The sequence below is a fragment of the Rhinolophus hipposideros genome (assembly GCF_964194185.1).
Source record: "Rhinolophus hipposideros genome assembly, chromosome: 18".
Lineage (NCBI taxonomy): Eukaryota > Metazoa > Chordata > Mammalia > Chiroptera > Rhinolophidae > Rhinolophus > Rhinolophus hipposideros.
In genome coordinates this window covers 175,489-202,299 of record NC_138064.1, presented here as the reverse complement: position 1 = coordinate 202,299, position 26,811 = coordinate 175,489, and the positions used below count along the sequence as shown (strand labels likewise).

The window sequence follows — 26,811 nt, the reverse complement described above, 5'->3', positions numbered from 1 at the left end:
AAGGGGAGAAGCAGGCAGAACCAACTCCATCTCTGCCAGGGACGCTGGGCTGGACCTCTCAGACCAACATGGGCCTTGCTGATTCCACTCAGGGCCAGCTGGGTCTGCCACTGGCCAAGGCCACGTGGCATTGGGGGACAACCCTCCCCAAACCTACGCATCTTGAATTGGAGGGTGGGGGTCATTGCCTGACTGCCTGCTCCGCCTCCAGGTCAAGTGCCTTCAAGATGGGCCGGATGCCTCTTTCCTCCAGGCCCTGTGTCTGGCCAGCTGCTCAGCCAACACAGACAGGGAGGGGCCTGGGCTCCACAACCTCACACGACTCCCACTTGAGGGAAGGTGGGACTGTCCTTGTGTGCTGGGGCTGGGGACGAGCAGAGGCGAGGTCGGTGGGGAGGTGAGGGGCTGTGCTCGTCAGAGAGCTGCTGGCCGGGGAGACCCCAGTTCACATCTGCAGGGCTGGCCTGTCCCCTGTGGTGAGTGACAGAGTGACTGATTTTAGCTGTCACCAGGGCAGGTTTCACATGGCCCTAGGAAGGTGGTGTTTCTGGTCCTGGGATGCAGAGGGCAGGGCCGCCGGAGTGTCAGGGTCTGATCCGGAGTCTGGCTGCCGGGGGGCCTCACCCTTGGATGGTCTGAGGGACGCGGAGAGGCACGGCCTGTGGTCCCTTCATTCTTTGGGGTCCTGTGATGCTTCTCACGGTGTGAGGCCCACGGGTGTTTGTGGGGAGGGGGGGAGATGAAGGCCAGGAGTCAGGCTGCTGGTTCAGCTTTGCCTGGTGGATCCTGGGAGGGAAACTTGAGAGATTGACAGGTTCCTGGGGAGACAGGAGGCTGGGGCTGAAACCGTGCTGTGTGGCAGCGCCCGATGGCCCCGCAGGGCCTCTGACCAAGTGCAGCCGTCATGTCCCCCCGCGAAGCCCCGAGGTGGCGATGGGTGCCTGCCTGAACAGGGGGGTGGTGGTCAGCAGGCAGCAGCCCCGTGGCCCAAGCCTGGTCACTGCATCAGGGGTCCTGACCAGAGCTTTTCAAACTGAAGCAGCATCAGGACCCCCTCGGAGGGCTTGTCAAGGAGATGGCAGCACACCCTAAGTCTCTGCCCCAGGAGGTCTGAGGGCCAGGCCGTGCTCATGCTGCCGGCAGGGGGACCCCACACCTCTGGATCTAGGTGCCCACTGTCTGCTGCGCCGGCCTGAGGCAGTGGCCTCCAGGGGTGCTCCCGCTGGGGCCACCCTGTCCCTCGGCGCAGGCAGACCCCACTTCAGGGCTGCCCAGCTGGAGCCTCTGGGGCTGGGGGGAGGGGGCTGTGCCGGCTTCCTTCCCGGCCTGGGGCCCGGCCCCGGCCCCAGCGTCCTCCGCAGCTTCTCTAACCCGCACCGCTTGCCTGGCGAGTGGGCAGGGCGGGCAGGACCCCGAGCGCAGACTCACTTTCTGCCTGAACTGACGCAAACCTTGTTTTCTCTCTCTCCCCTCCTCACTCCCTCTTCTCCCTTCCTCACCTTACCTTTTTGTAAGGTAAGCTGACTTCCTTTTTTCTCCAGTTCTGTAATTAAAACTAACCTCTGTGGAGGGCACAGGTGCTGGGGGAGCTGGGGGTGGTGGGGGTTGCAGGCCCAGGGGAAGGGGCAGACTGCCCTGACATCTGCCGGGAGCTGGAGGGGCCACTTGTGTCTAAGGGGTGGTGACAGCCTGGGATGCAGGTGGCCCTGTGGACCCTCCTCCACATGTGCCATCCTGCGGACCCCACTCAGAGCCCAGGCTCCTCAGCAGGTGGACAGAGAGGCCTGCATTGCCCCCGCCACTGGTGCCAGAGTAAGGCCAAGAAATGCCCCCTTGGGTCCTATTGGGGGACGGGGGCTGCCCCTCAGGGTCAGAGCGAGGGGCACAGCTCTGAGTCCCATCGACCAAGGGAGGCCCAGGAGACCGAGAGCAGGCAGGCATTTGGGGTTGGGACAAGCCCTTCCCTGTGCGGGTGGCCAGCTGCAGCCCACCCACCCCACCGAGAGCAGGGAGGATTAGGAGGGAGCCTCAGCACCCAGCCTGGTGCCCCATCCAATGCCCCCACCTGCCTCCCCCAGAAGCTGAGGGTCACAAGTGGGAGGAGAAGCCTTGGTGTCGTCCAGGTCAGGAGAAGGTCCTATCTCGGGGTCCAGGGTCCTGGAGCAGCCCTGGATGGACCTCCCCAATGGGTCCACCGAGGACAGCCCTACCCAGAACAGGGTACAGAAGCCAGCCCTGCTTCAGGACCCTGGGCCACCCCCTCGCTCGGTCTTGGGGAGCCCACTGCCTAGCTGGCTCCCAGGGCCACCTCACACTGGGGGTGGGGCTGCAGTGAGACGGCCACTCACTCACAAAGCCTGTTTCCACCCAATGCAGCAGCCAAGAGTCTACTCAACAAGAAAGCAGATGGAGTCAAGGTGAGACCCCAGCTTGGCAGAGCCCAGGAAGGGCTGTGCTCCCCTCTCTCCCCCTAATGGCTCCTCTCTCTGTCTGCCCCTTACAGCCCCAGACGAACAGCACCAAGAACAGTGCAGCCACCAGCCCCAAAGGGACACTTCCTCCGGCCGCCCTGGTACTGAGCCCCTTAGCCCCCTACTTTCTGGCCCTCCTGCACCCCGCCTGTCAGAAGGCTTGGGGTGAAGGTGGGGTCTGGCTCCCAGCCTGCCTCTGACGGGCACCCCTTCAGCCCCGCTGGCCTTGGGTGTGGGGTCAGCCTCTCGGGGCTTGTGTCCGAGCCCCTCTCAGCAGCAGGAGACAGGCCAGCCTCTTGCCACGCTAACTGGTGGGTCCTCAGGACCCTGGTCCAGAGCCCAGAGCCAGGCTGCAGGGGAGATGGGCAGTGGGAGTCTTGTCCGCAGCCACTTCCTGAGGGCTGTGTCTGAGAAGTGGGGCTTTTGTTTCTGTCCAGGAAGAAGGGTGAGCTGGTCTTAGCATCTGAGCCCACCCAGTGATCTGGAGGGAGGCAGCGACCCCCTTGGCAGTTTCCCCTGAAAGACACGTGTGGCGGGCCTGGTGGGCGTGGGCTGTGCTGGCCTCTGGCTGCCCAGAGGGAGGGGCGGGCAGACACAGGCCAGAGGGACCCTTGGCTCTGGGCCTCGCCTGGGGAGCTCTGGGTCACGGCTGGTGGACGCTGGCCCTTCTACCCAGGCAGTGTGTGGAGCAGGCTATCCCAAGAGGTTGGGGTTTGCTGGCCCACGTGTTTTGAGTTTGCTGGAAGCATGTCTGGTGACCCCATGAGCCCAGGCCCCGTTTCTGGGAGCCAACCCCAGATGGCCCATGAAAAGGCGGGATTTGCCAAATGGCCATCCAGTGTCTTGGCAGGGCGGCCCTGGCCCAGGAAGCAAGGGTCCTACAGGGGACCTTGCAGAAAGCCGCATCTCGGACCCGTCCATCCCATGTGCTACCGTTCCCATGTCATCTTCAAACTGGGGCCCCACCCATGCCATCCTGCACCTTCCCACTGCGCCTTGGGCCCTTCCATCCCCTGCCACTGCCACCCTCCCCTCCTGCCCGGGCTCCTGCCGTGGGGCCAGCTCCTGTCTTCTCACCTCCCTCTCTTCATCCTCTGTGCTTCCTTCTCCTGTAGGAACCTCAAACTACTGTCATTCATAACCCAGTGGACGGGATCAAGGTACTGCTGCCCCTCGGCCTCTGGGGGCAGATCCCTGCCCCTCAGGGGAGGTCTGGGACGTTGACCCTGGGGGAGCATTTGTGCCAAGACCCATCCCAAGGCAGGACAGAGCCCCACAGTTCTTGGAGAAAGACCCCAGGCACTGCCCTTGGAGGTGGGGACCAAGCCCCCTGTGGACTCAGAAGGCAGGGCTCCCGTCGGAGCCGTCCAATTCTAAGGACCCTTCTGGCTTCCCCCCGCCGCCCCCCCCACTCTGCCCAGCGCAGCCAGGAGTAGCTGAGTGCAGGGCCCTCTCTGAGGGTCCCGGGGAGACGGGCTGCCGGCACTCCCATGGGGCAGCACACACCCCACCCATTGCTCACCTCTGCCTCCCAGCGCTTTCTGCTGAGCTGACCTCCCCTCTGCTCCTCCCCTCTGCTCATCAGCTCCCATCCACTGGCATCTCACCAGGGAGGGTGCTGGGAGGGAAGGGCGGGCAGAGCTGGGTGTCTAGGACCAGCACTCCTCACCCGTACCCAGGACTGCAGCTGGACTTGCCCTGGGCCTGGGCCCCTCAAAGGGCCCCCCACGCTAGCTTTCGGCTGGGACCAGGGAACCACGGCCACGGCCTCTCAGCTGACCCAGAGCCAAGGGGCCCAGGCCGGGCATGGGTGTTCCCTGGACCCTGAGCCTGGGGTCAGAGTCCCGTTTTCCCAGCAAGGGGCCTCCAGACAACCTTCTGGGGCTGTGGTGTGAGTCCTGGTCCTACAACCTACAGACCCCCTTCCCCTCTTGTGGCCCAGGGCCCAGAGCCCTGTGTCCAGTCAGGGCGTCCCTTGGGGACCCTGTGAAGATTTTCCTTCTGAGGAGCAAGCCGGCGGGCGGCCCCTTCTGAGGAAGGTGCTGTGGGTGCAGCCTGGCCCGCAGCTCCTGGGGAGAAGCAGAATGCACAGGCTGAGGGTCCCTTCTCGCTTCCCCAGGGGCCCTGACATTTCAAAGGCCTGGTTTCCTCTCCTGTTAGAGAGGCATCTGAGCTCACAGGCCTCCCACTGGGCGCCTCTTGTTGGGAGGACTGGGGGGACCCTTGCCCTGGGGACAGGAAACCCTTGGGGCTGCATTGTGCCTGTGGGTCCCTGAGGGAAGGAGGGGCCCTGGTCCCCTGAGCGCGGGGGCGCCCCATGGGGGTGGCCGAGGCAGAAGCCACGTGCTTACCTGCCGTCTCCCTGTGTCTCCCCAGGAGTCATCCGACAGCACCCACACGACCATAGAGGATGAGGACACAAAAGGTATCGCGTGCTCGTGGCAGCAGCAGGCGGGCCAGCGGTGGGCAGGTCCCATGTTGGAGTCTATGACGGACGTGTCCACTGGGGCCGACCGTGTTCAGAGCTGCAGCCCCGCCGGTGCTGCGGCCTGACCTGCGAGGAAGCCTCGGCCCTGCGTCCTCTGCACCAGTGCCCAGTTCCCGCAGGGGAATGAGTTCGCATCTGAATTTGCTCAGTTTCTTCTCTTCACGCTCCTTAAACTTGTGACTGCCAGACTGGCAGTTGATGAGAGGACAGGCAGCAAGGGGGGCATTTCTGCGGCCTCACTGTGGGAGGGCAGGGTGCGGAGAGCCCTCTGAATCCCCACACTCAGGCTCCCATGCGGAGCTCGGCCAGACAGGCCCAGGCGCCCCACACACCGCCCCTCTTCTGCCCTCGGCTTTCTGGGCCTCCGGGGAGGGAACCTGGCACCCACTGTCCCAGCCCACACGGGCTGCCTAGTCCTCTGATCACACACAAGCGCCCTCAGGGCTGCCCAGGGCACCACAGCCAGCCCCCTCTACCAGTTTGGGGTGGGGGGGCGCAGGCCATGCCCACCCTGCCTGAGCGTCCCCCACACCCAGAACAGATGTGAGCACAGGGCTCTGGCGGCTGGACGCACATGGTCCCCCAAACAGATTGAAACAGGCCAGAGCCATCAGCACAGAGGCTCGTCTCCTTTCCCCCTGCCCTCCCTCCCGCCTGGCCGCTGTGTGGGGGCAGCAGAGGCTGGAGCCTTCCTGCAAGAGGATGGGGGATGGGGGAGAGGGCCAGCCTGGTCAGCGTCTCCCCAAACCTGGCCCCAGCCTGTGTGGCTGGGAGCTGGTGGGAAGGCGCCTGGTGGCGCTGCTGAGCAGGGCAGGCCTGACCTCCCATGGCCCCGGCGGTTCGGACAGCCCTCCCACCGGTCTAGCCCTGCACATGTTCCTGTCGGCAGCGTCACACAACTGCTGTGATTGGACAGCCCCCCCAGGAGCCCCAAGATCCCACCGTGTGATCTTGCGGCAGCCGTGAGCTGTGTCACTGGTGTGGAGTTCTCCAGCTTAACCTTCACCTCATCTTTCTCCTGCCCCCTTCTGCGCACCCCTCGTCTGTCTACCCAGCCCCCAAGGTCCCTGACATCCTGAGCTCTGTGAGGAGGGGCTCAGGAACCCCGGAAGCCGAGGGCCCCCCGTCCTGCCTGTCTCTGGCTCCCATTAGCCCCCTGTCTACCCGATGTAAGTAGCCGGGTCCTTTCTGCTGCAAGGGTCTCCTTAAGGGCCTGCAACCTCATCTGAGGGTGCCCTTGAGAGCCAAGGGCTGGCTGCGCTGGAGCTGCTGCTGCCCCCCTGCAGCCCCTGCAGACCCCCCTCCGTGTGGCCATGTCCGCTGGCTCCAGCCTCACTCTAGTCTCGGGGGGCTCCTGCTACTGAGACATCCCCAGGGGCGGGAGACAGCAGCCTCCCACATCCCCTCTTCATGTGTCCCCTCCTGTGCCAGCCCCCAGGACCTCTGACGTCCTGAGCTCCCGGAGGAGGGGCTCAGGGACCCCAGAAGCTGAGGGCACCCCACCCGCCCCGTGTAAGTAGTGCCCCAGGCCTGCAGCCTCTGCTGGGAAGCTGCTCGCTGTGCCCTGCCCTGCACGGCCTCTGCTGTCGCCAGGCCCACCAAGCCTGGCCTAAGTGTGGGCAGCAGCGCGTGCTAACTGCAGCCCGGCCCCCACGCTCACCCCTCCTCCCATCTCCCACCCGCACTGCCCACTGCCGTCCAGCCCAGGCCTCTCTGGGCCTGTCCTCCCTGCCTCCCTCAGGCCGTCTGCAGGCACACTGGCTTTACATGGGCCCCACATCCCGAGCCTCCCACCAGGGCCCCAGGGAGCCTCGGATGAGCTATGCTTGTCGGAAATCCCTTCACGTCCTTGTTCCCGTCCATGCACGGGCTCCCTCTCACAGCAGCTTTCTATCTCAACATCCTCTCTGCCCCCTCCATCTATCCCCATGTCCCCCACGACCGTCTCCCCATGACACCCCTTCTGTCATCCCACATCCACAGTGTCTCCCAATGACTCCCGTGACCCCCCCGTCTCCCCACATTCCCCCAAACCCCTATGACCCACTCTGACCCCCACATTCCCCCCAAACCTCCATGGACCCCATGACCCCCTGTCCCCCCACATTCCCCCAAACCCCCATGTTCCCCCATGAACCCCTGTCCCTTCACATCCCCCCAAACCCCCATGTCTCCCCATGAACCCCCATGTCTCCCACATTCCCTCAAACCCTCATGACCCCGTCTCCCCACACTCCCCCAAACCCCTATGGCCCACCATGACCCCTCATGACCTCTGTGCACTCCTCCTGCTTGGCTGCTCAGCCCATTGGTTTCGCTCTTGTGTGTCCCGCACCCTCGTGTTCATGCCTGTTCTGTTCCACCCCAGCCCCCAGGATCTCTGACATTCTGAACACGGTGAGGAGGGGCTTGGGGACCCCGGAATCCCAGGGCCCCCCACCCTGCGCATCTCTGGGTCTCCCAGGGCCCCCACCTGCCCCGTGTAAGTAGCACCTTGAGTGGCCCTGCTGCTGCTCCTTCTGGCCCACAGACCTGGTGGTATCTAGCCCCCCAGCTGCAGTGTACTGCCCCTCCCTCTGGAAAGGGGAGAGGGGGAGGACGCCCGAAGGCGTTTCACAGTTTGCCCTTGGAGAATGGAGTTGGTGGTTAAAGTAGTGGGTGTAGATGCCTGTATGTCGGAAAAGAGCCAGGCCGTGGGTTCTCTGCCACGGGACGGGCTGCGCGTGGGAGCTAGTGGGACAGCTGGGCAGGGGCGGTTCTGGGGGCGGTGCTGGGCAGGGCGCTCTAGCCACTGCCCGTGAGCCGGTATGGTATCGCTTACAGGGATGGATGACACCCCAGGGCAGCAGCCACCCCCACCTCCCGGGAGACGCCAGGGCTCTCAGAGGAGAGGCTGCGGGGCCGGGCATGGCAGGGGAGTGGCTGGGTGAGTGCCGACCCCCACCCGCCCTGGGGCCAGGCCTGGGGGCCGGGGCAGGGGGAGGGGAGCCTGGAGGAGGGGGGTCTGCGGCCTGCCGGCAACGGCTGGGAGGGAGGACAGCGTGGCCTCTTGGGGAGCAGGAACTCACCAAGAATGCATCTTGTTCTGCTTAAGGGGCAAGGACCAGCGTAAGGACCGCTGGACTCCCAGCTTGGCTGAGGGGATTGAGTTGTGGCAGTGAGACCAGAGTGGTTAGTGATGGAAATGGGGGGCCACGCAGTGGTGGGAACACCCATCTGTGCAGTGTCTTACCCTAGCTCACAGGTCTCGATGTCTTCATCCCTCAGACCCTCATGGCCTGGGGCTTGGAGACCTTGAGGGGCAGGGGTGTGCCCAGCAGCCTGGGTGGGGGCTCTGAAGTGAGGCCTTCCCTGGGGGGGCCGCACGACAGGTCTGCCCTGAGCTAGACTGTGGGGGTGGGGGCCACAAGAACGGCTGGTGAGCAGGATGAAATGGAGGGACCTGTGAATCTGGAGCCAGCAGATGTGGGGAGGGCATTGGGGTGCAGATGGCATGGGCAGCCCCCGCCAGGCTCCCTCAGGAGTGGGGTCCTTGCTCCTGGACCCTGGCATCCCCGCTTCTTGAGTATTAAAGGGTACACAAGTGAAGGAAGGGGGATGGGCTCAGCCTGGAGAAGGGACTTCTGAGGGACTTTCTGGGGTTGAGAGCTGGCACTCAATGGGTCTGAGCAGGGAAGTGCCAGAGCCAGGGTGTCGCCCTCTCCAACTTGGGGAGCGGACCACAGGCGTCTTTCCTGGGGAGATCTTCCTGGGGAGGCTGTGGGCCTGCTCCTTTCTCACGAGTGTGCCTGCCAGCTGTCTCAGCGTGTGCTCCGTAATCGGGGATTACACATAATCCAGCCTGATCCTACTCCCTGCCTCTGGCGGCTGGAGGGTTCCTGTCGCCCCGCAGCCGCCAAGGAACAGGGCTTGGGGCCAGCAGAGGGTCACTGGGCACTGGGTCCCCCACGGCCCTTTGCCAATGGCTGGGCCTCGCGGCCTGTCAGCTTGGCCCAAGAAAGCTGAGGGCAGTGGAGCTCTAATTCAGCTCCGGGGGGCGGGACTGCGTGCAGGTGAAGAGTGTCATCACCCCCCCCCACCCCACTGGAACGTCTGACCCAGTGGGGCTACAGCTGTGTCCCAAATATGAGGCTTGAGACTTGTGCTGTGACCATGGATTGCCCTTGGGTTTGCTTAACACTTTTTCTTTATACTGACTCCCATTTTTAATTACAATTCATTTACAAAGACTCAGAATTTCACCTGTAAGTGGAACATTGGGTTCCTTTACCACAGCCGAGAGTGACTGTACAGTCAGTGTACCCTGGAAACAACACAAAGGTGTCAGTCAGCGCGGCTGCAAGGCTGTGGCTGAGGGCTCCTGGGAGGTGGGGGCAGCTCGCAGCCTGAGAGGAAGGGGGATGGATGGATGGATGGGCAGGAGGTGGGGCCTCGCTTGCTCTGGGGGGGGCGTCGGGTGGGGAAGCTGAGCTGCAGCTGGAGGACAGGGAAGCCTGAAGCTTGAAGCCACCTCCATGAAGGTGACAGGCGAACCGGGAGGGCTAGAATGAGGTACCAGAGAACAGAGGGGTGCTCAGAACTGGGAATCAGCCAGGCAGCGCCGCGGTAGAGAGCTGGGCCAGCTCCTGGGCAGGGCACTGTGACGGCTGGTGTTGGTCGGTGTGGGAGCTGAAGTGGCAGATGCTGCCCTGCTGGGGTCCAGAGGGTGGTCAGGACAGAGCTCTGCAGGTGAGCCTGGGCCTTGGGGAGTTGGAGCCCAGAGCCCACCCTCCTGGAGGCCCACATCCAGCACCACCCAGCCCCGAGGCCTTGGTTTCTGCAGAGAGAGCCCCCAGCCAACACAGTGCGGGGTCCAGGCACCCAGCTCAGCTATAATGGGAGCAGGACAGGGAGGGTCTTGTCAAGACAGGCCCCTTACAGGCCGGCGCACACACACTGGGACACAGGCACTGCATGTGTCCATCCCCTCGGGTGCCGTGGAGCTCCTCCTGTGGGCACCATCCAGAGCCCCTGCAGCAGACACACAGGGACACCTGGGCTCACGCAGCCCTCCTCCCAGGGGGCGCCTGGAGAGAGCTCGGCCAGACAGCTGGTGGGAGGTGCCGGGGCCAGTGTGCCCCTTTAGAGAGGCTTGGGGGTGAGCCCACAGATCAGCTCAATGGGAGCCATTCCCGGCAGGGTGGCAGCTGCAGTGGGGACCTGTGGCCACCATCCCACGGAGCAGTTGGTGGCCCCGATGTGCTGCTGGGGGTGGGGGCATGTGTGCACAGACACACACAGCCGGTGTGGCCTTGACCTGGGGGGCAGGGGGAGATCCTGAGATCCTGTTTTCAGGGCACTTCTTGGGCCTGCGTTTACCAGTGGCCCACTATGACCTTAAGAAATCACCATGATGTGTGTGAGCCTGTGTACACATACGTGTGTGCCGGTATGTCTGTATCTGCATGGAAATGGTTAAGTACCTCAGCCAGGACGGTATTTCTCTAGAGGGGGAGAGTGACAGACAAGATGCTGGGGCTGGGGTGGGGGGCACAGGTATCAGCAGCGGCCTGCGGAACACCCAGGGCCAGATTTGACCCGAGCGTGGGCCAGATTATCTGCTCTGCTGCCTTCAGGTTTTGCATGAAAACAAGTTGTAGTTACAGAGACAAAGGGGCCCCAGGGGGCCACCCTGTGTAGTGAGCAGAGGCCAGTGGGCAGGAGCCAGGGACGGGGTGCAGGGTACCGGATGGGCAGTGGAACTGGCAGTGGGCTCAGGGCTGCAAACGAGTGGTGATTGGAAGAGGTGGGGCCAGCAAGCAGGCTGCCAGCTTCCAGGGAGCGAGGGCTGAGGCACAGACTTCACTGTCCACTCTGCCTGGACCCTGTGGCCCTTAGGAGGTGCAGGCCCGGAAAGGCTGGTGTGGGGTCTGGGACCTCCAGGTGGGTCACAACAGGTTCTGTTTCCCATTTCTGCGTTTTCCAGACGTTTTCTTGCATGGATGGAATATTTCTCATTTAGAGACGTTTCACTGAAGATAGACTGGGCACAGGAACCCAGTCTGTCTTCAGTAAGGGGCTTCCTCCTCGGGCCCCTGGAGAGAAGGTGGGGGCTGGGCCCTGGGTCACAGTGCGTCTCCCTGCAGCTCGGAAGCAGGACATCATCAAGATAACAGAGCAGCTCATCGAGGCGGTGAACAACGGTGACTTCGAGGCCTACGCGTGAGTCGGGCAGCCTGGGGGGCTGGGGCGCCCGTGTCCTCAGGGAGGGTCGGGCCGGGGCTGCAGGCCGGGCCCTCAGGCCCTCGGGCGGGTGCGGAGGGCCCCCCTCACGTGGGTCTGCCCCCAGGAAAATCTGCGACCCAGGCCTGACCTCATTTGAGCCTGAAGCTTTGGGCAACCTGGTCGAAGGGATGGACTTCCACAGGTTCTACTTCGAGAACCGTGAGTGAGGGATCCCAGGCGGAGGGTGTGGGGCTGGGGAGGGGCATGGGGGCCGCTGCGATGGCCTGGCCGCTGTCCCGCCCGCCCGCAGTGCTCGCCAAAAACAGCAAGCCCATCCACACGACCATCCTGAACCCACACGTGCACGTCATCGGCGAGGACGCCGCCTGCATCGCCTACATTCGCCTCACGCAGTACATCGACGGGCAGGGCCGGCCCCGCACCAGCCAGTCAGAGGAGACCCGCGTGTGGCACCGCCGTGACGGCAAGTGGCAGAATGTGCACTTCCACTGCTCGGGAGCGCCCGTGGCCCCATTGCAGTGACGGTGAGCGCCAGGGGGCGGGGGGGAGGGGAAGCGCACCTTGCCTGCCGGGAGGGCCGCTGGGACGCGGCTGCAGGGAACTGACCCTCCACCCTCACCCGCTGCAGAGCTGACGGACTGGAGTTCGGAGCCCAGACGCCCCCCGGCGCGCAGCCTGCCTGTCGCATGTTTGTGTCCGCCTCGTCCCTCCCCCAGTGACTGTGTCTGCAGAAAACCAAGACCAGATGTGATTTCTTTTTAAAAACAAGATGACAATGACAACCACACAAAAAAATTGATGTCAGTTGAAAGGGGAAAAAAAAAAAACTAAACCAAGGAAAAAGCTGTAAAAATGACTGGCATTTGTGGGGCTTTGAACCGACTGGCCACTGCCCACCCCAGCTCCACGCGTCTGTCTGCTCCTGCCTCAGGGACTGAGGGCCGTGTGCCTTTGCACAGGCCTGGTGCCCCGAGGGGTTTGTTCAGTGGCACCCACCCCCAGGCGCTGTTGAGGCCTGGGGCTGGTTGCCAAGAGTGTCAGATGTCACCTGGGCAGGGAGCACAGCTGCTTCTCTCCCTTCCCCTTCTCCCCGCATGGATGGCAGTGCAGAGGCCCCTACCGGCCCAGGGCTGGCCTCCCTGCTGTTGGGGGGCCTCCCCCCCCGCCTAAAGGGTGTGGGTTTGAGGCCCCAGGGCTCTGTCCTGATGCAGGAAGGCGGGGGGGGGGGGGGGGGGGGGGTCAGAAGGCCGGGGTGGCTCCCTGGCCCCTGGGCCACAGCAAGGGTCCAGGCCTGTGTCGGCTCAAGTGGCAGTGCTGGGCCTAGAGCACAAAGAAGGGGGGCAGAGCTGACCACCCGCCAGGCCGCAGTGTGTGACGGGGGACCCAGAGGTGGGGAGGAGGCAGGCTGGGCTCACCTCCGGGTCCCCCTGCAAGGTAGTGGGGGCTGGGTCGGACCAGGACCGATCAGAGGTGTGGGACCCTCCAACCCCAACACCTGCCCCCTTCAATTCACATTGTTTTCAATAAGGATTTTCTTTATCTTCTCCCACAAATCAAGCCGAGGGAGGGGCATAGAGGGGGAACAGGACGCGGGATTCTATCTGCAGGGACTGTCCATCAACAGACTGGCGTGGACACTCACCTGCCTGTCCACAGCTGTGCTCAGCACAGTTGTCCCCACCCAGAGACAAGGGTGAACAGCTGCCAGGCTCCCTGGGCCTCGGCAGCGAGCAGCAGGGCTGGCCGTGGACAGTGTGGCCTGGCCACCTCCCCTCCTGGGACCTCCTCCCTGCCTCCCCCTCCCGCCGTCTCCACAGAGCTGCCTGTCTGGGTTAATTTGGGGATTTTTTTCTGGGGGATAGTTCTTTTGCATGACCCCCCACGAGCAAGCCACACCGGCTCTTCTAGCTAAATGTCGGGTCAGGCCACCCTGCCGAGGGTCGCTGCCCGCGGTGCTGGCCGGCTTTCCTTCTCTCTCTTTTTGCTGAGTTTCATTGTCTTTTCTTTCTGAGCATTGTAAGTGTACAAAAAATTATTTTGTTCTGTCTCGGGAAGCTGCAAATAAAAGAAAAACAGGACAAACTAGTTCAAGTGCAGCGGGCTGCTTTATGCCGGGACCTCCACCCATCCCCCAGCCCATGCGCCTCTGCCACGTGGCCCCCAGCTGCCGCAGCCCGAGTCCACATCTTCAGAGCCTGTCGGGCAGACAGCAGTCTCAGGTCACAGCTCGAACAGCTGCCCCAGGTGGCCCCACTGGTCCCCCCGCTGCGTTCACAGGACGCGGGAACTGAAACCAGCCCCCAACCCCAATGCCCCCAATAACTCAAGTCACCACTGTGGCCTCTGAAGATGAAGCTGGGAAGGCAGTTCTAGGGGGGAATGCCCCAGAACCAGGCTCCAACTGTCCTGTTGTCTGTCCCTCCACCCATCCGTTCCACCTGCCTGTTTGCGCCAAGTGGTCACAGATGCCTGGGCTCTGTGCAGACAGCACACAGGCCAGCATGGATGCCAGACACCAACATCAGGGACAGCAGAGTGGTGACTGCTGGGAGGCAACGACAGCACGACATGCAATGACGATGGCCAGGGAGTCCAAATGACAGGAGCCCGGAGTGAAGACCTGGGGACAGGGACCGAGGGCACCCCCACCAGGCCCTCCCTCTGCAGCTGCCAGGCACAGCATTCCCGCGAGACATCCAGGCCTTTCCTGCCCTGGGGCTCTGCCCCTGGCCTGCCCCTCCGGGGGGATACGTCACCCAGCTGACCACTGTAGCCACCAACATGGGGACACACAGACTGCCGGGAACACCTTCGGCCTGTGCCGGCTGTTAGCACAGACCGCATGGCTACATGACCACGTAGCCACCTGATAGCATGGCTGTGTGACCTGTCTGACCACTTGGACACACAGCCACCTGGCCCTAAGGCCATTTAATCTCCTGGCTGCACACACTCAGGCCCCGCTGGGTGAGGGCAGTGCCCTGCTGGCCCTCCACCCTCCCAGACGGATGGAGCAGCCCTGCTGACACCCCAGACACACCGGCACGTGGACACGGCGGCCTGCCCTCCGCAGCCCCAGGCCCTGCTCCGTGCGGACGCCTTCCTCGCCTGTGCTTTCCTGGGAGACACGCCCACCACAGGACGACACACTGGCCTCGGCCCCTGGTGGCAGACACCTTCACACGGACCGCACTTGGCAGGTGTTCTCAGGTGTGTGGGCAAGAGGGGGGGCTTCGCCAGGCAGCACCGAGAATCTAGGACAGACGCCTATCGGCTGTAATCAGAGGAGACTCCTGGCCAGGCCTCCCCTGGGCAGCCCCCCTGTCAAGCCTGAGCCAAAGTGGGACATCACTTACCCTGGCACATGGGGCAGGCCCCCCAGGTAGGGCCAGGAGCCACGGGCAGGTGGTCAGTGAGGGCCTTCGTTCCTTTTTTTTAAAAAAGGTTTTATTGGGGAAGGGGAACAGGACTTTATTGGGGAACAGTGTGTACTTCTGAGACTTTTCCAAGTTAAGCTATTGTCCTTTCAGTCTTAGTTGTGGAGGGCACAGCTCAGCTCCAGGTCCAGTTGCCGTTTCTAGTTGCAGGGGGCGCAGCCCACCATCCCTTGTGGGAGTCAAACCGGCAACCCTGTGTTTGAGAGCCCGCACTCCAACCAACTGAGCCATCCGGGAGCTCAGCGGCAGCTCACTGACTTCATTCTAGTTGCAGAGCGCAGCTCGCTGGCCCATGTGGGAATCAAACTGGCAGCCCCATTGCCCAGAACTCACGTTCTAACCAATTGAGCCACCCGTCCACCCCCACCCCCTTCGTCACTTCTAAGTAGCACCTGCTTTGGGCAGTGCCAGCTGAAGTCCCAGAGCTGTTTCTGATTCCGTGGTCACAGTGACAGCATGTGATGAGCCAGAGACAAACAGGCTCCCTAGTGTTTGCAGCCCCTCTAATGGCCTGACTGAAGTCATTCTGTCAACGGGCCAGACTCCCCAGCCTGCCAGACCACCCCCACAAGCCACAGCTCCCTCACCAGGCTCCTGCTGGAAGGTCAGAGGGACAGGAGGCAATAGGGCCCCAGAGGAAAGGGCCCCCTGGCATCCAACAAAGCGCAGGACCATTTTGGAATTTCAAAAGACAATTTTATCCAGATAGGAAGGAACCTCTCAAACAAAGTTAGGCAGCAATTAAAATACACTTTGCCCAGACTGAACATTAGAACGGGAAATGCCGCATGGGGCCTGAGCCAGCCCCACCCACCCTCATTCTGCTCCCCAAATGCACACCCCCACCTGCCCCCAGTGCCTCCCCATCACCCTGCAAAGCACGACAGTCAGCTGCGACCCAACCCTCCATAAGCGGGTCAAGCCATCTCAGGTGCCAGTGAGCTGGCTGGGTCTGCGCCTTGCGGGGGCCTGGAAGGTACCAGAATCACATGGGTAGGCCATCTGCCAGCCAGCAGTGCCCAGAGGAAAAGGGAGGCTGGCAGGTAAACTTGTGAGTGCCAGGGGCCTTAGAAGTCGTGCAGACTCCACTGCTGGCCCAGGAAAGAGGAATCAGGGCTGCTGGCACTTCCTGTTGGGGCAGTGGGACCATCCTAGTGTGGCAAGAGCCAGCACGCTCAGGGACAGAGCCCCGAGGGCAAGACCCCACAGGCACCTTCTGGAGCTAGTCCCAAGGGCACATCTTGAGCTCGTGTCCACAGGCAGCACAGCTGGGCACAAGGAAGCAGCTTGGAACGCGGCAGCAGGACCCAAGGGGCCTGGAACCGCCTAGACCAGTTTCCAAGGCCGGGCCTCCTGCTGTGGAGTTGGGGGAGGGGACTCAGCAGCTCCAACTGGGGTTAGGTGGGGGCGCTGACTCAGACCACAAGTGGGGTGCTGCACGTCCTTGGGTCAGTTGGCACCTGCTCTTGGTGCCCACTGCTCACACACGGGCCCCAGGTGGTTACCGACCATCTCATCGCCAGAGGTACAGATGTGACCCAGATGTTCAAGGCCAACCTCTATGTCAGGGCATCTTGGTGGAACTTTGTGGAAGTCAATTTCAGCGGAAATGCAAACCACGTCTCAAAATTTGTGAAGCCCAGTGACTGTCACCGCAGCAGTGGCCCTGAAGCGCTGGCCGGTGACCTGCTTGTCCCATCCCCCACAGCGGCCCCGCACGTGTGCTGTGGCCCCAGCCTCGTGGAGTGGGACCACACCCTTACTGCAGTGTTAACACGGTTAATGTATGAGGAAACCCAAAGGCTGCCGAGACAAGCAGAGCTGGTGCTGAGCGGCGGGGCCGCACCAGAGTGAGAAACGAGCCCATCACCATCTGCAGGACCCACGGCGAGTTTATGTGTCATCAGGCGCAAACACATCTCGGGGGGCCTCCAATATTTTCAAAAATTACCTGACGTAGGATACTGAACGTTCCCCACCCCCAGGTCCCTTCCATCAGCCAACATGAAGGATGAGTCTGGCCCCAGTGCGGGTCTCTATGTGGTGGGAGCTGCTGTTCTGGCAGGAATGGCGGCGACTCTGCACAGTGGGGCCCATGCTGGCAGCGGTCACATAACTGCACAGCACGAGTTTTGTTTCCGGGCCTTGAAAGAGAGAGGGAGGATCTAAGGAGGGCGCTGTACGACCAGAGCACTGAGTGGGACGGGAACTGGAACCCAAGGGGACAGGACACCTGCCTGCCCACACCCATCAGTGTGGTCAGGAGGGAGCCAGGTACACAGACAGGCACCTACGTCGGGATGGCTGCCAGCCCTGGTGGTGTTTCTTCCGAGAACAGAGCAGGTTCAGGGGGCCGTTACCTGTGCTGTCGCTTTCTGTCCAGATGCTCCAACCCCACCGGCTACCTCCCTCCAAGGCACACACAAAAGCAAAGGTGTGTGGACAGACCAAGTTCCCTCAGTCACCACTGTCTGAACAGGGACACACGCCAGGGCGTCCGAACCCTGAGAAAGGGCGAGCATCACTGGTGGGCAGGCAGCAGGAACGAGGGTAAACCCCAGGATCAGAACCTTAAGAGACCTCTGCCTTCCTGTGGGGAGCCGGGAAGCAGTGGGGACAGCGCCTCTGCCATCACCGCACGATCCAGAAAGTTGTGAGGCAGACGCGGGGTGGAGGGGCGGCGAGCTGGTACGCACCGTTTTGTAGAAGGCCTTGGAGTGTATGCCTAGCACCTCGGACTTGTACACCAGGTCGTCGATCTTCTCGCCGCGCTCCAGCAGAGACTCCATGGTGCTGTGCTGTAGACACACGACGCCCTGGCTTGAGCAACAGCGGCCCCTCTGGCCGCGTGGCCACCGGGAGCCCCGGGCCCTCCCCACACAGCATTCCACGTGCAGATGCAATGGGACCTAGTGACCTTCCTGGGGAACCTGGAAGGCTCTTACTGGGAGAGAGCGTTTCCCACTAACATCTGCACGGCACAGGCCCTGTGCCGGGAGAACCGCACTCCAGGGGGGAGCACTTTTGTGCCCCTGGACAGAGTGCGTCCACATCCCTGAGAGCGACTGTGTAGGAATGCCAGAGTACCGCACTCGCAGGGAGGGCGAGGGGACGGAGGCCCCGGCCAGGGGAGCGGCAGCTCGCCTACACTTACACGCTCACACACACACTCATTGCAAGAGCCCCTGCAGAGTGAGTACGTGCACCCAAGCGTCCAAGTGTGAGAAGGTGCAGAGGAGGGCATCCCTGATGTCCACACGTCTCCCGCTCGGCACCGGAGAAGTTAACTGGACGAGGGTACGGATGGGATGACAGGGAGTGTGACCAACCACCTGGGTCCCACTACTGCTGCCAGAATGGAGCAGATGGCCAGGACCCGTCTCCCACCCTATGGAAAGCAGGGAAAGGCGGTGTCCCTGCTCCGTGGGGCCCACATGCTCAGATTCTGAAGTAGCAGCAGGAAGACAAGCTTGGGGACAAAGCACAGAGACACGACTGATGACTTTCAGCCCCAACCACGTTATCTGCAGCCTGGACTTCGCATGGTGCTTTTCACAGAGCACATGCTGCCCAGCCCCGAGTCCAGCCCCAGGGACGTGGAAGGGCACGAAAGCCGAGCCAGTGTTGGAGGAGAGCTTCACATGGGGGGGCGGGGTTTTTCCGGGCACCTTTTCTGGGCTTCTTAGCAGTCACATAAGGGCCATTAATTGCCAGGCCCTGGTGTTAGCGAGGCATAGTCTGTAAAGATACGTTTGCCCACGAGGGAGTCAGGGAGACGCAGAAATGAGTAGTGACGAAGCAGTGACCCCTGAAAGGGCCTGGCGCAGCCTCCAAGCACTTGAGGTGTGAGCGTGCGACACCTCCATGGGAGCCAAGCAGCAGAGGGCACGCGCTTGAGAGGGGACAGGGTTGTGAGAGCATGCCAGGGCTCCGCACTTTCTCCTGCAGTTCACTCGAGCTGCTGAAGGGCTTTAAACAGAAGCAGAACAGCTCAATGGCTACCGTCTGGTGGGCGGAAGTGAGGGGACCAGTGAGAGGCAGAGGCCACGAGGACCAAACCTGAGGTGAACAAAAGCTGCTCGTGTGCCAAAGGTAGCTCAGAATGACAAAAAAAAATTTTTTTTAAGTTGAAGCAGCAGTTACAAAGCAAGACATTTCTGATAAAAATGCGTGGTTCCTGACAACTCTGGGCCTGAATTTACAAAGTGGGGTGAGCGTCAGCCTGTCTGCCACCCAGAGTCCACACAGCGCACCTCCCAGGTGAGACAACCTGGGGTGGGGGGCAAAACCCAAGAACTCAGACTGTCCCAACTGGAAGTGCCCAGGGAGCCAGGAGGGGGACGGGGCCAGGCTGGTTCCCAGCTCCATCCCTCGTCCCCAGCTGCTAGCTCTGAGGCCTCCGACGCATGGGAAGAGGGCCACCCCACTTCCCGGAAAGCGCTCTGACTGCCATGAACACTGTACCGACTGAGGACTTCCTCGGCAGCAAACCTTTCTGCCCCTCATTTCCGGGACTCGGGCTTACCAGGATGATCTTGGTCTCATCTAGCTCGGCCTGCACTTTACTCATGGGGTCGGCTTCTCGGGGATTCTAGGAAAAGAGCCAAAAATAAAAACGACAGCAGGACCTGAGCGGCCACCTGGAAACCAAGCTGAGCGCCTAGGGTGCTGGACGCACACATCGGAGCGGAGCCTGCCTCGGAGAGCAGGGCTGTCGGGAAGACACCCAGCGCCCGGCCGGCAGGGGAGCTTCTCTGTCTCACAGGGCTCGGGGCCACACAGCCCTCAAGGCTTCCTGACTCCTTACCTGGTAGGTGCTAAGGAAACCACCCAGGGCTGTGTAGTCGATGGACGCAGGGCAGCCGTTGGGCCACTCGCTCCTGTTGACCTGCTTGGAGAATTCGTCCAGCACCTGCAGGACAAAGGAGCTTGACAAGAGCCAGCCAGGGCCCAGGACGGAGGCGGACATGCTAACGGCAAAAGGGGCATCTGGGCTCAAGTGCCCAGTTTCCGGGAATTAGAAACAAAGTGTGCCCAACAGAGAACCTCAGCTAGCGAATGAGAAAAGTACCATAATTTTAAACTACAGTCCACTTTATCAGGTTACAAACTTCCATGAGAAAGGGGACTCGCCCCCTCACTTTTCCAAAGGAAAGTGAGACCCTTGGATTTCAGCAGCCACCAGACTCCATGTGCTCGTAAGTGTATCAGGCCGTCAGGACAAGGCACAGCCAGTGCCTCCAGGAGGTGGCAGTCATACCACATGCAGAGACAGAGGTGCCGAGCCCGTGGTGGCACCGACCCACACCAGGAGGGCCCCGGAATGGCAGGATGCATCCAGAGGGGGCTCCTTGAGCAGAAGCAGAGCGGGGAGAACCCGGTGTGTGGGGTATGGCTTGTCGGAGGGGAAGCAGGTCACCAGGGCAGAGCTGGTCTGTGTGGCTCAGAAGGAAATGCAAGTCACACAACTAAGGTGGAGGCAGGAAGAAAGCAGCTGGAGGAGTGACCAGGGGCAAGAGCACAGCCTCCACCGACCAAGAGCCCCATCCCAGAGGACAGATGCAGTGACTGGGGCAGACGGGGAGAGTCAAGGTGGTACCAGGAGCATCAGCCTTGTCACTGGTGGGAAGAGGGGCATCAGTCAGTGCCATGGAGGGAGCCTGGGCAGGCTGCCAGACTGTCTCAGTTTAGGGCAATGAGGAAATTGGAAACGGGCTGATTTGGGACACACTGCTTCCCGCCTTCTGCCTCGGGCACTGCCATCACCCCAGCCCCAGTCCACTTGTCCACCCAAGTCCAGTCCAGCCAAACTGCAGACTCACCTTCTCCAGCAAGGTGAAAGCTACCCGGGACGGGTACTCACTGTCAGCAATGACCACTCCTGAAAGACCGTCGTTTCGCACGTAGACATGGCACAGATATTCTAAGGGACACACGGAGAGGGACATGAGGGCATTAGGCTTTCCAGCTCCCAAAGCAGTCAGAGCATCACCACGCCAGCCGCCTGCCGTGTGGGTCAATGAAGCCACTGTGAGGAGGCCCAAGGAGCGGCTCTGCCCGGCGGAGCACACGCAGGATGCCAGAATGGCCAGACAGCCGCCCACAGCCCAGTGTGCGAAGCCAGGCTCTGGAGACGCCAGCCGCCCCCACCAGCCGGGCCCAGGCGCCTTCCCCCGTGCGGCCCTGAGTGCCAGGTCAGGCTTGGCAGCATCTCGGGGACAGCAACCCACCAAGACTCTGATCCCAAACTGAGGGGACCCTGGGCAAGCTGAGCAGTCCTCGCTTTCTACAGCCCTGTAAGAGTAGCCCCAAGTCAGGAAGTCACCTCCCTGGGCCTCAGGTTTCCTTGTTACAGCAACCCTGCCTGGACCACTCCATTTTGGGGAGGGGATGGAGGCAAAGGGCACAGATTCGTCGAGGAAAACACTAGCCACTGCTGGCTGGGCTCTCCGGTACTATTGTAAGCCATCCCATTATCAGAAGGTACAGTTATACAGGGCTTCTGCCAAATATTCCCAATCCGTGGGATTAGTTTTTGTCACTTGGCAAGGATTCAGAGATGACACAGCTAGCCTTATCCCCAGGTAAAATGAACATAAGGGTCAGCGCTGACAAGTAAGAACCTTCCTATAAGACTCTCACCGAGAAGATTCAGATACTAAAGAAGGAAAACAGACTAAGGAGGAGAGGGAGACGTGACCCCGAGACAGAAAAGGGCAGACACGAGTGGTGTTGAGGGTGGCGTCAGGGGCTCCTCAGCGACACTCTCCACGCCATCCTCAATGAGACGGCAGGATGAGGTCAAAGTGCGCATAGCCCAGAAGCTGAGGAGCCGAGAGCGTCTGTGAGAGAGGCCACTGGGCGGCAACGGCACACATGGCCTGAGGACAACAGAGAAGATCGAAACATCCACGGACCAACTGCTCTGTGGGCTGTGAACAGCACAGGCCCTCACACCGAACACACATTCCAAACAGACGTCTGTGTCATCGCACAGCCCCTCCAGCCGCGTGACCCCAGGTCAGTGCAAGCTGCAACGCGGGGTTTCTGCCTGATGAAGTGGGTACACACCTTTCCTAACCTGTCTATAATATATGCGCCTCTACAATGATTGCCTGAAAACCCGTACAGGAAACCTGAATAATGAAGAAGAAAAACTAACGTGTTTTCAGGTTCCTGCTCAAAATCTAACAATATTACTTCAACGGGGTCAGCTGGAAATCCTTATCTGAGATATCTACAGCTGGGGGGGGGGGGCGGCGGGGGGGGGCGGTCGCTAAGAGGTCTTTGAACCAGGCAGCTTAGGGCACCACGGGAAAAGTGGGGGGAGAGAACAAGCCAGCAAAGCAGTGGGGTGCTGGTAGCCCTCCCTCCCCATCCCATGGCGAGAGCTCGTGCTGAGAGCCGGGCAGCCCGAGGCGTGGTGGCTGGCCCAGCACTCACAGACTGGCAGGTCCTCTTACCTTGTTCTTTGACAGAAGCTCTGCTGCCTTTAGCTGAGCGCTCCACAATCAGTTGACTTGTGAAGGTCATGAATTCCTGAACACTAAGAAAAACAACACAGATTACCTACTCACGTCACCTAGTCCCCAACATGGAAAGTGACCTCTGAGCTTAGAACTAAAGAGACATTGCTCCTTGGTTTCTACCTTGTCCCTCCCAACCTTAGTATCAAATAATAACGCTCTGTCAATGAACACAGATACAGATCATTACAAATCATTGCAGCCATTCAAACCACATTTGTATGCTACCCACTTGCAGACTTCTGGGTGCTTTCCACAGGCTAGAGTCAACGTAATATTTAGGTCAGGGTATGATTTGGGACATAGTGGCAAAGCAGAGGCCAGCTCTTGGCTCTCCAGGCCCCACCAGCTTCCAAGAAGCAGGACAAATAAAAACTACCCTGGAAAAACACAAGTGGCAAAACTGTTTGGCAGATGCACAGCCAGTTATGGCTGCGGCTACACACCAAACGCTGCAATGCGACAGCCGCAGCGAAGGCTGGGTCATCCATGGCATGAGCCCTGGGCACTCTGGACGGAATGGAGAGCAACAGGTCAGCAGAGACAAGGAAGTGGGCAATGGCTGGTGTGAAGGCCTAGGGGGCGGGCGAGATTTGTCACGGGCCACATCACGTCACTTCGGCCAACGCCAGACCACACATACAGCAGTGGTCCCATAAGAACCCCAAGAGAATTCACAGTGAAGGAATTAGCAGAAACTTCTGCAGGTCTCAATAAGCTCCTCAAAAAGTTTGAAACCATGGACCCAGCACTGTAAGGGTTTCGTGATGCTTTATCTGCTTATAAGCAAATCTATGAAGAAAGAAAGGGAGAGGGAAAAAGAGAGGGAGAAACTGAGCAAAGCACCAGAGACACATTTGTGGAAAAACTGACACCCCTTCAAGGAGAGCCTCAGGCAGGCCCCTCCACCGTTCCAGAAGGCAGTGTGGTCACGGGAGGTAGATGGAGAGCTCCATGCATGTCACTGCCCTGAGGCCTTCCAGCAGGACAAGAAGCAGAGGCAGAGACAGCAATGTTGACGACCACGACTCAGTGCTGGCCGAGACTAATGTGTGTGTTTGTCTTAGTTTTTAATAAAGAAGTTTAAAAGTAAAAAAACAATTGGTACAGAAGAAACCTTATTGAATAAAGATATAACGAAAATACTTTTTAGACATGTACAGTGTGTGTTTAAGGTAAGTGTTCCGAGGAGGATGGGCTACTCAGTTGGTTAGAGCGCGAGCTCTGGGCAACGGGGCTGCCGGTTCAATTCCCACATGGGCCAGTGAGCTGCGCCCTCCGCAACTAGAGTGAAGTCAATGAGCTGCTGCTCAGCTCCCGGTGGCCAGATGGCTCAGTTGGTTGGAGCGCGGGCTCTCAACCACAGGGTTGCTGGTTCGACTCCTCGATTCCTACAAAGGATGGTGGGCTGCACCCCCTGCAACTAACAACCGCAACAGGACCTGGAGGTGAACAGCGCCCTCCACAACTAAGACTGAAAGGACAAGAACTTGACTTGGAAGAAGTCCTCAAAGTACACACTGTTCCCCAATAAAGTCCTGCTCCCCTTCCCCAATAAAATCTTTCAAAAAAAAAAAAAACCCAAAAAAGATAAGTGTTCTTACAAGAGTGAAAAAGTTTTTAAAAAGTTATGTTTATAAAAGTTAGAATAAGGTAACGTTAATTAAAAAAACAAAACATTTTTAAAATAAATGCAGTGTCGCGTAGGTGTCCACTGTGATAAAGTGTCCAGTCATGCACAGAATGTCCCAGGCCGCCATATCCAGTCCCCAACCCCCCACTGACCCACCCAGAGCAATGTCCAGCCCTGCAGGCTCCATTCCTCGGAAGCACCCTGTCCAGGTGTGCTGTTTTTTATCTGTTGTGCTACTTGTATGGCACCTCGGCTGTGATTAGACACGTTCAGACGCACACTTTCCACTGTGTGCCACTTGCCTACAGTCACATGCTTCATAGGCTTGTATCCTAGGAACAATGGGCTGTACCACGCAGCCCAGGTGTGCAGTGGGCTGCACCATCCAGGTGGGTGTCATTTCCTGTGATGCTTGCACCACAACAAAAGCACCTAATGACGTTTCTCAGAACGTATCCCCATTGTTAAGTGAGACGTGACTGTAATCCCTTAGAGAAACCCTTGCAGTAAAACTAAGAGACAGAGCTGAGAACAGGCCTGGAATTAGGCAGAGGAAGAAGTGCACTCCCTGTGGGAGGCTGCAGACAGGCCCAGAAGAGCTGGGGGGCCAGGAGGTTTTGGGGTCTGGGAATCATGAGGCAGGAAACGTGGACGTGAGGGGACCGTATGAGAAAAGCAACGGGCTGAGCAGCAGCACGTGCTGCTTCCGGACCCCAGTGGTGTCATCACCTACACCTGGCACGGGGCTCCCAAATGGTAAGGCTCAAGTCCCCGAGGAGAATCTGGGGACCCTCCGCAGGCACAGGAGGGAAAACGAATCGGAGCGAGCGGAGCTGGCGCCAACACGGAGAAGCAGCAACGCGGGGCCGAGGACGGAGCCGCGGCACAGAACCCACGCTCAGTGTCAGGAAGACACCGCAAGACTGACCCCAAAGCAGCGGGGACTTCCGACGAAATAACGGACACTGTGGGTGCCGCCGGCCAGCCTCGGCCATCGCGAGCAGAGCCGGCGCGGGCAAACAGAACCCGGATCGCCAACGGCCGGCACAGCGCCCGAGACCCGGGACGCGGCCCGGCCCGGACCCCGCGGCCCCGCGGCCCCGCGCCCGACCACGTGGCTGCCAGTGTCTGCGGTGCTCGGGGCAGGAGCGCCCGGCCCGACGCCAAGCCCGCAGCCCGCAGCGCGCTCGCCCCCTTCCCAGCCTCCGGCGCAGGACGCGCCCCGCGGGGCTCCGCGGCGTCGGACAGCGCAGCAGGGCCCACGCCCGGCCGCCCGCTCGGGCCCACGCCGAGGTGCTGCTGGGCGCCGACCTGCGGGCGCGGGCGCCGGGCCGTTACTGACGACGGGACCCGGAGGACCGCTGGGCGCGGGGCCGCGGCCCCGAGCGCTGTCAGCCGGCGCGCGAGCCACCGGCCCGCCCGGCGTCCCGCTCACCTGGACCTCTGGAAGAAGCTGAAGGACGACACGTCGTAGGCGGCTTTGAGCAGCACCGCCCCGGGCTCGGCCTTGTACAGGACGCTGAGGCTGTACAGCTTCATGGCTCCGCGCCCGGGACGCCCGCGCGGCCGGCCGACCGGCGAGCTGCGCGCAGCGCGGCCGCCGCCCCTCGAGACCGCCGGCGGCTGACGGCTGCGACGCCCGCTTCCTCCTCCGGGCTCGCGGCCCACTTCCGCTTCCGGCCAGGGGCGGCTGCGCGCGCCCTACACGGGCTTTTCTTGCCCGCGAGGCGGAAGGGAGCGACCGGAAATGCGCGGCGCGGGGCGGGGCGGGGCGCGTGCGCGTGCGCGTAGCCCGGCCCCGCCCCGCCGGGCTGTGCGGGACCGTCCCTGTGCCTCCGGGCCCTCGGAGGCCTCCGGGGCTTTCCTCTTCCAGGGCCGCCCCGCTCTTTTGCTTGAGTTGTTCAAATAGTGTTTTCTCAATGGAAGGGAATGATTGAGGGAGTTCCCTAAGGGTATCACGTCCTGCCCGTTTCTCGTGTAATCAGGAATCGCGCGCGCGCTCGAAGGACAAAGCAGACGCAGTGCATTTAAGGGTCAGGGTGCAGGGTACCCGGGAATTCTTCGTACAGTCTTTGCAGCTGCTCTGTGAGTCCCAGGTTACGGGGCACGGAAGACTTCAGGGAAGGGGCGAGGACGTCATTCGTGCAGCACCCCCAGGAGTGCGGCAGCTCTCCGGAGTGCGGGCCCCACTCCTGCGCCGAGCCCCGGAAACACTCCTCCGCGGATGTAACCCGAGCAGCTGTGCCCGTGACAGATGGCCTGGGCCCGCCCAGCTCCCCTTGCTGGGCAGCATGGGCACCACCCACCTTCCCGGCCGGGCTCGGTTGCACAGTGGGACTCCCCGGGGAGCTGGACAAAAGCCGGCTCTGGGGCAGACCCCAGGAGGCCCCACCTAGGGGGAGCCGTACAGCCGCCATGGCCCCCACACCCCCTTGTCTGGTCAGCCAAGGCCAGGGCAGCAGGGCTGTGGTCACTGTAAACCTGACATGAGCGTCCACGCAGCACAGACACGGACGTGGTCAGGCCTCCAAGAGTTCAGAGCACAGCAGCCCTAAGCTCACTGCTCTGAGTATTGGTTGCTTTGAGATAAAGGCATTTGAGACACAACAGGTGCAAGAGGGCACTGTGACCCTCCTCTTTGTTCCTGAGAGCAGGGTTAACCTCCGTGGAAAGGTGCCCTTTGTACCAGGATGAAGGCAGACACCCCCTCCACCAGCTGATGGAGGGCCGAGCGAAACCTGTACAAACCTTGTTCAGCTCACCCTTATCTTCCTTCCTCACAAGTTACCCTTCTCCACAATTGACTGTCCCTAGCCCAAAGCCCTTTGCCCTGTAAATTCTTCACAAATTTATTGTTTCTTCATCTAAAAGGTATAAAAGCAAAAAATGATAACTTTTTTTGCATCTTCATTCTCTTGTGAAGGCTTCTATGTACATGTAAAAATTCTAATTAAACATGTAGGCTTTTCTCCTGTTAATGAAAGTTTAATTCTTAGGCCCAGCTGGAGACCCAAAGAGGGCAGAGGAGAGT

At 60.9% G+C, this 26,811-nt stretch overlaps 2 protein-coding genes across 6 annotated transcripts in view; one reads left to right on the top strand and one right to left on the bottom strand.

The window, feature by feature from the left end:
• Positions 1-13,269, top strand: part of CAMK2B (calcium/calmodulin dependent protein kinase II beta) — a 74,281-nt gene extending 61,012 nt beyond the window's left edge. For 3 of the 5 annotated variants that reach the window (XM_081080055.1, XM_081080054.1, XM_081080057.1), the window contains 8 exons: positions 2,380-2,417; positions 2,504-2,572; positions 3,587-3,631; positions 4,848-4,896; positions 11,085-11,160; positions 11,288-11,382; positions 11,474-11,708; positions 11,813-13,269. In XM_081080055.1, the coding sequence (XP_080936181.1) occupies positions 2,380-2,417; positions 2,504-2,572; positions 3,587-3,631; positions 4,848-4,896; positions 11,085-11,160; positions 11,288-11,382; positions 11,474-11,706 (605 nt within the window). In that variant the 3' untranslated portion in view covers positions 11,707-11,708; positions 11,813-13,269. Of the gene's footprint in view, positions 1-2,379; positions 2,418-2,503; positions 2,573-3,586; positions 3,632-4,847; positions 4,897-6,014; positions 6,129-6,390; positions 6,472-7,327; positions 7,442-11,084; positions 11,161-11,287; positions 11,383-11,473; positions 11,709-11,812 lie in introns of all 5 variants that reach the window. The other 2 variants (XM_081080058.1, XM_081080056.1) reach the window with 2 other exon arrangements.
• A 3,226-nt stretch (positions 13,270-16,495) lies between these two features.
• On the bottom strand, positions 16,496-26,027 carry YKT6 (YKT6 v-SNARE homolog). Its single transcript, XM_081080059.1, has 7 exons — positions 25,216-26,027; positions 22,085-22,167; positions 20,444-20,544; positions 19,429-19,533; positions 19,147-19,212; positions 17,318-17,419; positions 16,496-16,765 (listed from the first exon to the last, which is right to left on the bottom strand). Exons 1-7 carry the CDS (start codon positions 25,317-25,319, stop codon positions 16,730-16,732), a joined length of 597 nt encoding a protein of 198 aa, XP_080936185.1. The 5' UTR covers positions 25,320-26,027; the 3' UTR covers positions 16,496-16,729.
• Between the last annotated feature and the right edge of the window lie 784 nt (positions 26,028-26,811).

Bases quoted from the DNA above. Each gene is read 5' to 3' on its own strand.
- YKT6 (XM_081080059.1), bottom strand. From the start codon at position 25,319: ATGAAGCTGTACAGCCTCAGCGTCCTGTACAAGGCCGAGCCCGGGGCG. The intron at 20,545-22,084 runs GTAAGAGGACCT...TGTGTCCCTTAG, and splicing joins AGCTTCTGTCAAAGAACAAG to AATATCTGTGCCATGTCTAC. The intron at 16,766-17,317 runs GTGCGTACCAGC...CTCTCTTTCAAG, and splicing joins CCAAGGCCTTCTACAAAACG to GCCCGGAAACAAAACTCGTG.